This window comes from Corapipo altera, unplaced genomic scaffold (assembly GCF_003945725.1).
Source record: "Corapipo altera isolate COAL_440 unplaced genomic scaffold, ASM394572v1 67, whole genome shotgun sequence".
Classification (NCBI taxonomy): domain Eukaryota; kingdom Metazoa; phylum Chordata; class Aves; order Passeriformes; family Pipridae; genus Corapipo; species Corapipo altera.
The window spans coordinates 189588-202538 of record NW_020884906.1 but is presented as its reverse complement, the minus strand read 5'-3'; the positions used below and the strand labels follow the sequence as shown (position 1 = coordinate 202538).

General features: G+C 42.9%; 1 protein-coding gene across 2 annotated transcripts in view; it reads right to left on the bottom strand.

Moving 5' to 3' along the window:
• The window catches only part of MAPK1 (mitogen-activated protein kinase 1), a 39522-nt gene extending 26759 nt beyond the window's left edge, over positions 1–12763 (bottom strand). For both annotated transcript variants that reach the window (XM_027652331.1, XM_027652332.1), the window contains exon 1: positions 12383–12763. In XM_027652331.1, the coding sequence (XP_027508132.1) occupies positions 12383–12525 (143 nt within the window). In that variant the 5' untranslated portion in view covers positions 12526–12763. The remainder of the gene's footprint in view (positions 1–12382) is intronic.
• Positions 12764–12951: the final 188 nt, after the last annotated feature.

Here is a 12951-nt window from a genome sequence, read left to right as displayed (position 1 = left end):
ACAACATTATTCCTATTTCAACCTGTGGTTACTATCCCGTGACAACCTGCAAGAGTTCCATTATTTAGATACTTTTGCAACACTGTGTGAAAATCAATACAAGCCCTCACAGTACAGTTTATCGTTCCTAATTTTAAGTATCTTGTAAATGTATAACAAAGTTTTGACTAAGTAAAACATCATGCACAGATGCACAAAATAAACAAATGAGCATTTATAACCCAAGAAGTTGCACCACACAACTTTTAAAGCCAGTTTTTAGCCTTGTACTGCTCCAGTACTAACTTCCTTTTTGACCAGAAGTCCAGGGTGGGGCTGCTTCCAAAAGCAGTGAGCAGAAAGGCCCCTCGGCTCGCAGCAGCCCAGCACACAGCAGGCACTGCTCGCCAGTGCCATGTGCCCCTCTCTCGTTAACTCCTCCCCGGCAAGGAGAGCTTTTCAGCAGGCACATCTGGGCGAGCGCCAAAGCTCAGCTCCTTCCACCCGCAGCGGCTGCTGCACATCCTTCCATCCATTCCTATTCCCTGCATGTTTCCCTCGGAGCACAAGTGGAACAAGTGAGAGCACGCTGCAGCTGCCGGGGGAAAGGAGCCAGCTCCTGGCAACCCCTGCATCCCACACAGGGCTGGTTCTTCACACAGCCACTGCAAACCAACCTCCATGGCACCCCCGGCCCCAGAGCACTCCCGTGCCACGCTGCCTGCGGGCTCACCCCACCACGGGATACTCTTCCAACACTCCCAGGATCACTCACCTCATGGCTCTTTTACGGGCTGCTCTCAGCATATGCAGAAATACACATAAAACACACAATGCTACAGGCAAACATCCTAATTACAACTCTAAACTGATTTGAAGTTTAAAAGGGATTTTTTTATCAGTAGTTTTGTGTTGCTGTGGAAACAGGATTCCAAGGGCATATCCAGGGATAAGAATCTTTTTGAAATATTCAATAATTCTGCTTACACTCAGAATAGGAAAGGCAAAAATAATTCCCAGCAAGCAAGCTGATCTATGGAGATCTTCAGTCTTTTCATTCAGTCTACATTTAGCTCAATCACGGACATTTCCACAACATGCTGACATTTATCAAGTTACAATGCAAATAGCTTAGACTTATTTCTAAGACTGCTGTAAATAACACAGTATTATGACATAGTAATAACCAGCAGTACCATAACAGACTGTTCCCTACAATGTTTGGGGGTGGGGGGCGGTGGTGGTAGGAGTGCAGATTTACAGGGGCGACTGGAGTTTTTTGTTTGCTTGGGGCTTGCTTTTTATAATCAGATATTAACCTTTCTAGATTCTTCAGAATAATTAGTTTCTTATTCTAGATGATTAAAATACAGAGAACAGCTACAACATATAGTTTATGATTCTTTTAACAAAGAGGAAAGACTGGAAAGAGGCTAAAAGTAGTCAAAGACAGTTTCCAATTCGAGGACACTGAGTAATGTGTCATTTTTATACTGCTGAATTTATTTTCTGTAACCAACTGTAAACATCTATGTTTACTATACATATTTGCTACTTTGCCTTATTTATTTATGATATTTTGAAGATAAATAAGCATGTTATTCATTAGACTTTTTTTATTAGCTCCAGCTTACGGAAGCAGCACCTGGTTTTCAAAGGAGTAAATGTCTATTCCTATTAGGATATATTTGCCTTGTTTCAACAGATCTCAGTTTATGAACAGACAACCCATGTCTCGCTCAGTTTTCCTTTTGATTTCTTAGTTAATTAACAAAGCATCTCCCAGGCTTTTCAGCTGTGAATTCAGGAAGCAAAAATCTTTATACACTTCCAGTTTTCTCCATTAAAGATTTAATTTTAGAGACTAATTCCTACCATGTAGGAAAGTCAATAATCCATTACAATTGAGAGCTACCTATGAGATTCTTTAAAAAACAACAAACAAACAAAAAATTCTCAGCCTTGAGGCACTAATTGCTTTTCAAGAACTGAAAAGATTATAACTTTAACAGGAGCACCATGTACTTTTTCATCCTACTCTGAGGGCAAAAGTCAAATAAGCTGTAATTCAGCATTCTTGAATCATCTATTGGTATGTTACAGATACTCCCCACTGATTATTAAAAGATAACTGTACGTATTATCTTTTTAGTCTTTGGGAAACATGCATAAGCACTGACAGCTTATAAAGAAAGAAGAGGCCAAAAAACATGAATTCAAAACTGAGACACTTCAGAGTAAGTGAGATACAGCTCCCTGCACACCCCGAAACCCAGTGACAACTGGTCCCCACTTTCTTGATACAAAAATGGCAGCAGGGGATGACTGAGCAACAAGGGAACACTAAAATAACTATACAGGAGATGTGATCCAATTTGCAGCAGTAATAATCTGGCCTTACCTGAAAACTCCTAATTGAATGCTATTTGAAAATCTTGGGGTTGGTTTGGGTTTTTTTAAGTAGTTTTTGTCAGGATTACAGTATCAAAGGATAGATTATTGCTTTGGGCTTGAGAAAATACAAATCCCTGTTTTTAAACTGTTCACCATGGGCCCTCTGCAAAGCAACTGTCATACTTCCGAACTCCTCATACTCCTTATTTTATAGATATAGATATCTCCATATTCCTAACCCTTTTTGTCTGTTGCTCATCATCAAATGATCACTGCTTTGGCTTTGGTTTGGTTTTTATTATAGAAGATATCTAAATAAAGTATTTTTGTTTTGTATTTCTTATAAGTTGATTTTTTTTCTTTTCCAACAAGGAGGGAAAGAACAGGTTGCCCAGAGAAGCTGTGGCTGCCCCAACCCTGGAAGTGTCCAAGGCCAGGTTGCATGGGACTTGGAGCAACCTGGCCTAGTGGAAAGTGTCCCTGCCCATGGCACGAGAGTGGACTTAGTTTACCTTTAAGGTCCCTTCTATGACTATGATTCCAATAGGTTATAAAGGCACAATTTTATTTTTCAGAATCTGAAAAGTAGAATCTGATGGGTCCTTGTAAAGAATACAATTTTAAGCTATTTACCATGCACATAATAATTACTTAACAGTTTAATTCCTTAGCTCACTCTTGGTATTTCAAAAACAAATAGTTAGTCATGCAAAATGGAGTCTGTTAAATAAACTACTTTTGCCAGAAGCTCAGTCAATTCATAATCCTGGGTGTGGCAGACAAAATGATTTGTGTCACCTACAAAGCAGAACTATGAAGAGGAGCAATTTTAGAATTACATCTTAACACCAGCATTAGAAAAATATTGGCTATTTCACCCAAGATTCTGTATTGGTTAAAGATGTTATTTAACTTTATGGTGTTTTGATCAATCTTAGTTGTTTGAAAAAAAAAAAAAAATCACTTCTCTCAATCTGTTCTAATGTGTATTTTAATTTCCATACCTTTAGCTGCGAAGCACAGTGAATTCAAACCACCATATATGCCCACTCTCTTTTATGCCACTTCAATTCAAGTTGGTCATCAAAAAATAGAAAACCCTTACATCTTATTTTATCTACTTCTTCCCTACCCACTTACTCTCCCCATTTTCAGGGTTTACTGGTTCTTTGCTGCCAATATTTCCTTTGATAGCATCTGTGCCAAATTTAACAAACTTCACTGCTATGTTTAAAGGCTCTTTGGCTATCTGTGAAATAAACTCCTCATTCCGAAGGCACCCATTGCTTTTGATAAAATATTATGATATTAAATATCACTTATCTTTCTTCTCTCTGTATAAAGGTAATTCCTATGGGAATGAATTTCAGGCTAAAATTGTAAGAGTTCAATAACATCCGAGACAACCTTGAGGGCCCAGTGAATTAAAAGGAGTGGTTGTGGTTCACTCTCAGTTTTGTGCCTCACATCCCTGCCCTTTCTCACTTCTTTAGCTGGAGCAGTGCCTTCCTTTGTGCCAGCTCAGAGAACTGAAGCAGCTCAGAGTCAAAGAAGCCTTCCCCTTACTGTGTCAGCACCAGCACTCACAGGGCTTTGTGTCCATCACTTCAAGTTACCACTCTTAAATTTTATTTTTTATGAAGTAACTGTTCAGCTAAACCAGTTTTCCAACACAGCAAACTCTCCAGCTGTGTAGGCACCAGCACAAGAGTGGAGAAGGAATGACAGAGCAAAGGCACAGAGGGAAGGGTTGCCCCTCCAGCAGCAGCACAGCCCGAGATCAGCACAAGTCAGACATGGAAACCACAGCTCAGGTGTCTGGGCCCCGAAAGCTCAGCCTCCACACAAGGCAGTCAAGTGCCAACTTTCTCCTCCTGTGCTTATGGCTTCTCAAGAGGCAAAAAAAGCCACCAAGACAGTGATGCCAGGTCAGTTATGTCACCACTGTTACTCCAGAGCCTGGAAAACAACCACCACCCTTCCCAGGCAGGCACCATAAATTTGTGCAGGAAACATTTCCCTTTTCCTAGAGAGAAGGGAAAGCACTACCAGAGAGCTGAGTGGTGATGGTATTAACAAATCCCCCAGTGTGGTTTAGTCTTTTGTCTAGTAACATTCTAATCTGACTTATATTCCAAATACTCCTCCTAAAATCAGCTTTAGAAAAAGGAAAAAACATGAGATCCAGACAATTACTCTGTTTTTTAGTAATTAGCTTACTTAATTGATTCCACACCATATAAATCTTCAGAAGAGATAGTTCATGGTATTTCATTCCAACAGAAAGTAGAACAAAATCATCCATGCATCCTTAGAAGCAGGAATTTTCCTAAACCCATAGAAACATCAGTGCAAAATGAAAACTCTCCCAAAACACCGATGAAAGCAAGGTCATTGCTACTGTTCACCCTGCCATGGCTAGTTCAGTACTGCACTTGCAAACCAAAACAAAACAGTCAAACCACCAGCACCAAGTGTGCATCTCACCATATCAGAAGTTCCTTCCCCCCTTCAGTATCAGCTTACAAGGCATTTTCTGAATGTTTTTTCCATCTTTTTAAAAATAACATGCCAGCAGTAAACCCTCAGCATACTAACCGTTTGGTGTTTCGTTCAGATGGGGCGTTAGCGTTAAGTTGGCTACTGTAGCTAAAAGAAAGCTATTTCACAATCATGAAACACTTAGAAAGAAATCCAGTATAAAAGGTAGCCTGAATGTCATTTGGGATACTTTGCAACATCCAAATCCCAGTAAAACTGGGCAAACTCCAGACTGAGGCATTTTGGCGAGTATTGATTTGCGGTGCTCAAATGACCTGCACCTTTACTCAGGACACATCAGCAATACTTGGTGCCTTCCTTCCAAACAAGCAAGAAGTGAGGTACTGCAGTGGCAGCTGCTAATTTTAAAAGAAACTGCAAAATGAAGTAATTGCACGTTATAAACTGGAAGCCTAATTGTGAGCTGCTGGTACTTAAAATATACCCACAACACAAACGAATTACTTTCCACCATGTAAAAAATACTCTCATTTGCATTCTAATCACCACAGAGTATTTCAGTATTTTATGAAAATTCTTTTGAAATACAAAAGGAGAACTTCGAAGAGATTTTCCCTTAACAGAACTTAGGTGGTTGTAATTTTAGGTACTGCTAAACAAGATGGATAGTGAAAACACATGCACAGCTCTGCTAAAACTGATTGTCATGAAGATTCTGCCCAAATCAAACTGTTCTATTAGGTACAAATCAGTATTTAATCCACCCCTGAGAGGTAACTGGACTGGGGAGGCACAGCACAACCTCTTGGCAGCGTGCAGGGAGCCGGGGCACCAGGAGCCTCCTGGGAGACCAGGATACAGAGAGGGCTGAGGGGACTTGAGGTTGCCCCGGTGCTGGTTCTTCTCAGTGGAAACGGCTGGAGACAGGAATGCTTCTGAAACAGAAACCAACCACCACTGCACACCCATGGAGTACAAGGAACCTTGCCAAAGTATCTACCAATAGCTCATCAAATAGCCTCATCTGAATTAGTGACATTTATTACCACTTGGATCTTATTAACCTACCTGGTCAAAGCTGACAACGAAATAAAGTGTATTTGGCTTTTCATGTACCTTGCAAAAAGATGAGTTTGAGAATAGCTTCTTTATACTCACAAAAGTTGTACTAGAGCAAAGGAAAATACACTCCCTTCTGAAAAGAGGATTCATCCACAAGTTAACCATCACCTTTAATAACTGTCCTAGCAACTAACAGAATGTAGATTTTATACAGATAAATCACCTGAAACAAACTACACGGCTGAACACTGTAAAATAAAAGTTATATTAAAAAATAATGCTTATAGCTCCACATGTTTCATTTGAGCGATCCAGAAATCAAAATCAAATACAACTGAAATTGCTTAATAACATGTTGCAGGGTTTGGGGTTTTGTTCAGACATTATTTGAAACATTCCTAAAATACATCACTTTAAGTGAAAGTACTCTCCAAATTACCAGAACAACATCCAGCGTCATCCATTATCAGCGTTGGCTCCCAGCAAGGAAGGCTGACCATGGACTGGGCTGCGTTACATGAGTGGCCAGCAGGTCAAGGGAAGTGATTACTGCTAGGAGGGCACGTCTGGAACACTGCATCCAATTTTCCTCTCTCCCAGTACTGGACCAAATCCAGTAGAAAACCATTAGGATGCACAGGGGGCTGAAGGACATGACATTAAAAAAAAATTGAGGAACCCAGGTTTAAATAGGCTAGGAGGGGAAAAAGGGTGGTGGTGTAAAACATCCAACTGCTCTTTTAAGTTTAACAAAGGGGGATCCCAGAGAAAAGCGACTCAGAGGCGACGGTTGCAAGTCGCTGAAGGGAAACTCCCATGTTTTTAAGGGCAAGAGTTTCACTGGGCAATTGGTTTAACACTACAACCAGAAGTTGCCCATATGTGTTGTGGAACTTCCATCCCTGGAGATTTTGGAAATACTGAGTGGACGCATCGAGCAACTTGCTCTAATTTTGACATCAGCCCTGCTTTGAGTAGGAGGTTGGACTACATGACCTCAAAACATCCCTTTCATCTTATATCGTGCTGTGAAATATTCCACAGCAAGATGTCATAAAATATTTTTATTAAATATCAAATCCATCAGTTATTTTCATTTCTAGATCACAGCTGAAAGACATGACAAAGCATTAACAGAACAGCATTAAAAAAATTACTATGCTAGTGAAGTACTAGTTTTTAACACAAGCTGAGCTCCTCACCTACTCAGTTGGTAAAGCACCAACTCTTCTGTGGGCTGTAGATCCCCCCACCTGAACAAGGAGCCTCTGAACTAACAGAGCCTGGTGTCCTACAATTACACATTTCTGGTCTCAAGAGTACTAATAAATCCATTTGTGAAACCGGGGCACGTCACATCTCTTTGGGGGAGCCTGAATTATCATATGTGACCCCCGATGCACTTTCTTCCTCAGTGGAGTAGCACATAGATAAAATACCTATTTTTATGAAACTTGCAGAAAAACTTTCTAAGACTTGTACCATCTGTCCAATTTGATGGAAGGCAGGTAACAAGTACAAGAATCATATATATGGATGGACTGATGAAACCTCATCAGATGCTGTGAACATATAAGCCTTATTTCCTTAATAAAGCATGCTTAAAAGAAGACCCACAAGTTATCTCAGCCTGTTTCCATGGGTTAGATTCATACTGTGTTAAGAAAATGCGTATTTTTTAAAATGCAAGTGTCTGTCAGCTGCACTCTTCAGCCATGAAGCCAGTACCCCATTGCTTTGGGCTGACAGGAAAAGTTGCTCCCTCTCATCTTCCATAAACCTTAAAGAGAGCTCTGACACAGAGTCAGTGGCTGCTGCCCATCCCTCCTGCACAGCTTGCCCATGGACCATCTGTCCCTCACTGGGGAGAGCAGGAAAAGCAGCTCTAATTGATCCTCTGGGTTCCCAGGTCAGGTTAGGTAAGGGCTAGAAGTTAGAGTAACTGAAACGAAGTGCTCACCTTGGTGTTCTCCCCAGAGGGAAGAAGCTGGTAACTAGCCACCAATTACACTCCCTAATTCCCTCCTCTGATCCTCACATGGAGGAGGGTTGGCTAACTTGTATCAGCTCCCTGTTCTCCTTATCACACAGACAGAACATGCTAATTACCACCTACCCATGCTCCCTAAAAGCACACACAGACAGGGACACGAATTCCTGCACTCACTCTACCATTAAAGGATTCTCTCTCTCTCTCTCTGGATCAAGGCAATAGTTAACAGAAAAAACATTACAGGCTGTTTCTGGTCCTTGCCACTGACCAGTCCACCCCAGACCACCAGTCTGACCCTCACAGAGGATGCAAACCCTACCTTTTTATGTAACTCAAAAGAAATTATTACACAAACATCAATCCCATTCAACTTTTCATATTTTAATATAAATATCCATGCCTTGCAGATCACTTTATTCCTGATTTCCTTCTGGTTTTAGTTTCTTTACAAACATACTTCTCAGATTTCCATGCTCTAAAAGTAGGGCTCTTCCATGAGACAGTAAAGAGAAGCAGAACTTTGAAAAACCTACGGTCAAATGTTTTAAATATTCTTTTCAGCATTACTTTAACATTTAGCTGTTGACTGCCTTAACTTCCAATATCACTCTTGCACTGTACATCAATAACACAAAGATCTCCTTGTAACAACACAGTCAAATTCAGACCAAGATATGCAAGATTTGAGTTCAAGACTGTTTTCTTCCAACTACATTTATCTGCATTCAACTGCTTATTTATAAGCAGTTATTTGCAGCACTGATATTACTTCACGTTCACATAAGCCTGATGACAAAAAAGGCTCCCAAAAACTACGATATAAACCAGAACATCCCCATCATATTCCCATTCCCCATTTCCTTCCAAAACAATTCCTTGTTTCATACTGTCAAATTATCATCCGTGCCGAATTACCACTGACCAACTGGATGAAGAACAAGTCACACTGGAAATTTAGAGCTCAGCTCTATTTTGCTGTTTCAGCATGTTTAAAGTATGGCCTGATAACATGTTGCTTTAAAAAATAATAATTAAAAAAAAACAATCCCGCATTAGGGGAGGAGGAAGCAATCTCAAAAACCTTCCACAGTTTGTTGTGTTTGAAAGGTATTTCTGAAACTTTCAGCCTTGGTCTAGAAGTGGATCCCACTGACTCTGAGGTTGATAACCCCCTATCACTGAAAGAAAGGGAAAGTCACATAAAGAACTTTACACCAAAACCCCTCAAAACAACTAACAACTCTTAAGTGAAAGTGGAGGGAAGAAAACAATAAACACAACATTGACATATATTTGAATAAATTAATTCAGAGTAACAAACCTGACTGTATGACTAAATAATTGCTCAAAGAATGTCCTGCAGTCATAGGAAATGCTGAGGATCTTGGCTCAAACTTTGCTCTCTGCTCATCCCTTAATTTCACATGCAAAATTGTTGAAACAAAAATAGCTTAGAAAGGGACACTGACAGGGATCCACTTCCTACCCACTTGACACTCTGCAACAAAATTTCTGAGTAAGAGCAATCCTGTGTCACAGGATGGATGTTTTCGGCAGAGCTTAACCGGAGGACACTAAGATGGGGGTTTGCCTGATAAGGTGCCTTTTCTGCTTACGGAGCTCAGAAAGCACAACCACAACACAGCAGCGAATACACCACTCTGCTGAGTTTATTTTTACTCAAAATCTGATTATGTAAAAAATTTGCTGCACTAGGGAAAACAGTTAAAAGCCTTTAAGGGTTTTCAAATCCAGATGAGAGAACAGTCATGTACAGTCTCTTCAGTCAACACCTTCCTCTATTTCCAGTGCCGTTATTTATGTTCTGATCAATCTCTCTCAAACATTATTCTCTTTGCTGCAAAATCAAAATGGAAGATTGACTGTAACAGTACTATGCTAAGAATACTTCATTTGCCCTTTTATTAATATAATCAAAAGCATTTTATTTTTTCAAGTCCTTAATCCAATAATCCAGACATAATAATTAGGATAAAAACAAGAAAAAGAGTGAAGGATTTTAGGAGTTAAAAATACTTGGTTTCCATATAACAAGCACTTGTAAATAACCATTATCTTCAACGAGGTCCACATTAGCTGTGGGTCTAAAACAAAACCATCAGGGCCTGCTTTGCTTTCCTTTATTAAAGTGTTCAAATTTAAACGGATTTTGCAGTTGCAGGAAACATCTCCATCTGCACACTCACAGCTTGCCCTCTACCCCACCCCCGAGGGAGAGGCTTCTGCAGATCCTCACTGCATTAGCAACCAGAGCAAAACAAGAGACACACGGCACTAAACTGCGTAACCTGGACGTCTGTGATGGATAAGGAATTGCATTTAATCGGAGTCACTACAATAAAGTACAGTTGCTATGGCATTTAACTACAGCAAGTGCATCAAACACTTTCCTTATCAAGTACATGGTATAAACTGAGACTTTGTTCCCTGTCATTTCACACCCAAGGCAGAGGAGCAATAATTAAGAGCACGAAACACATAATCTAGCATTTTACATTAATAATTTTAGAACACACCAGTGCCAAGTGCATATTTCAACTGAACTGGAGATTTGGATTTTTTGTTAATAATTTTGTATAGCATTCGCAGCAGATACAAAGTATTAGAACAAGTTTTTAAATAAAAGATAACCTTTTGCATTTGGAGGGGAAACAGTTTCAGTGTACACTTTACAACACACCATTTGGAGGAGCAGAAGTGGACCTGTTTCCCCTGTATCTGCTCACTGGCACAGTGATGCCAAAAAAGGGCATCAACTGCCATCATGCTGCATCTTGCAATCCTTGATCTGTGGTGAAATATTCTAGCTTTTCATACTGTCAGTGAAACACAATTTAACACACCACTGACGAGAGCCGGGCTCCTGGGAAGCACTTCACCTTGGAAGCACTATTTCCAAGTACCTTCCCAAATCAGACTGCGAGTGCAAACCAGTGCAGCCAGAACCAAGACTATCTGCACCCATTTCCTTGCCCAGGCTCAGATGATAAAATAACCATAATAAAATACCAGAAGCTACATCAACAAGTTTTGGACTGGATATATTGCAGTGATTTCTAACATTAAAACAGTAACAAGGATATTTGTACACTGCAAATGGGATTTCTGATTTACATTTAGAAGGTTCTTCCCACAGCAAAAAAAAAGTGAAGGCCACAATGCAAAACTCTGTGAGAGAGGCTTATCTCCCAGCTAAGCTCAGGCCTAGATGAAAGCTCCCACCCTGAAACACACGATGACTTCATCTTAACAGGCCTGCACAATTCAATGACTATGTGCAAAAACCTTCAGCTATAAAAATCTGTAAGGTACAGCTGAAGGCTGTGAGGAGCCCTTGCCGAGAAATGCACTAGTTTACAAGAAATCAAAGAGAGAAATTAATGCTGATAAAGCTTTCATGAAGTCATAGCCTGTAAACCTCATTTAGTACTTCTGGTCAAAAACCATGGTGAAGAAACAGGCATTGTTGGAAGAAAGTTGATAAAACAATTAAAAAAGAGAGAGTTTTTCACCTGCATCCCATAAGTTATTTCAGGAGTAAGAGTTTTTTTAACCTCTTTTATTAATAAAAGAATATGAAATCCTCAGTAAGGTCACTGAGCATGCCAGGTTTCTAACCCAGTCACTAGATAAACCATCACATAGCATCACCGCAACTCATTTAGATCGCTAAAAAAATCCACCTCACACTCGTAATCCGGTTAGTTCACGTCTTCAGTAGTTCACGATTTTTGCAGCTCGTTCACCTCGCCCTTTAAAACTGATGCTACCCAAAGCAAACACACACGATCGTTTTTAGCGAGACTTAGTATTAAGTCTTCATAACATAAAATAATCTTAGAGCTAGGACGGCTGCAGAGAACTTCCACCTGCACACACGTTAATGCAGGCACTAATCTGGCCGGCTCTGCAGCACAGACAGCACGTCCTGAGCAAAGCCAGGCAGGGGCAGGCACTCGTACTGCTCAGATTCACTTTTTCTACCCCCCTGCGACCTGTGGCTGCTGCAGCCAGGTGAGCCCTGGCAGGGCACGGGGAGAGCCGCGGGATCTCCCCGCCTCCCCTCCCTCCCTGAACGCCCGCAGTCGCACTACGGAGACTGGAGGAAACAACGAGAGCGGCCCGCTCCAGAGGAAAAAAAATATTAAAGAAAACAAACGCGCTAGTGAAACCAAACGAGCCGCTGGGCTGCACCCACCGAGGAAGGGATGGAGCGGGAGGGTGTGCACGAGGGAAGGGAAGGAAGGGTGATGCCGGAGGGACAACCTTGGGAGCACGGAGGGAGAGGCAGGGCTGAGGAAAGCAAGGCCGAGCTGCTCCCCCTCTCTGAGGGCAAGGCCGGGCAGGGCCCGGGGCCGGGCAGGGCGGCGGGAAGGAGGAGGGAGGGAGGGAGGGAGTTGTCCGGGGAGCTGCCCCGGCGGCCGCACTCACCACACCATGCCGTAGGCCCCCTCGCCGATGTAGGAGAGGTTGGTGTAGCGCGGCCCCACGTCGAACACTTGTCCCCGCACCATCTCCGGGCCACCGGCGCTGGCGGAGCCGCCCGCAGCCCCGGCCCCCGACACCGCCGCCATGTTGTCCGTGCCGGGAACCGCGGTGCCTGCGTGGGGGGGAGGGCGGAGGCGGGCGAGGAGGATGCGGGAGGGAGGAGGAGGGAGAAGGGAGGAGGAGAAGGAGGGAGGAAGAGGAGCCGCCCGCTCGAGAGCCGCGGCCGCTCCGCCGGTGCTGGCCCGTCCGCCCCGTCAGTGCCGTCAGCGCCGATCCCGCCCCGGCCGCTCTGAGGAGGCTCCGCCAGCCGCGCGCGCGCGCGCACCGCCCGGGCCAGGGGGCGGTGAGGGGAGGGCGGGGGCGCGCGCAGGGAGCGGCGTGGGGCGGGGCCGCGCGCACAGCGGGGGGCGGGGCCGCGCGCAGCGGGGGCGGGGCCGGGACTGCGGTACCGCAGCCGCTGGGGAGGGGGCGCGGCGGCCGCTGGTCACGTGGGACGCGCGGCGGGTCACGTG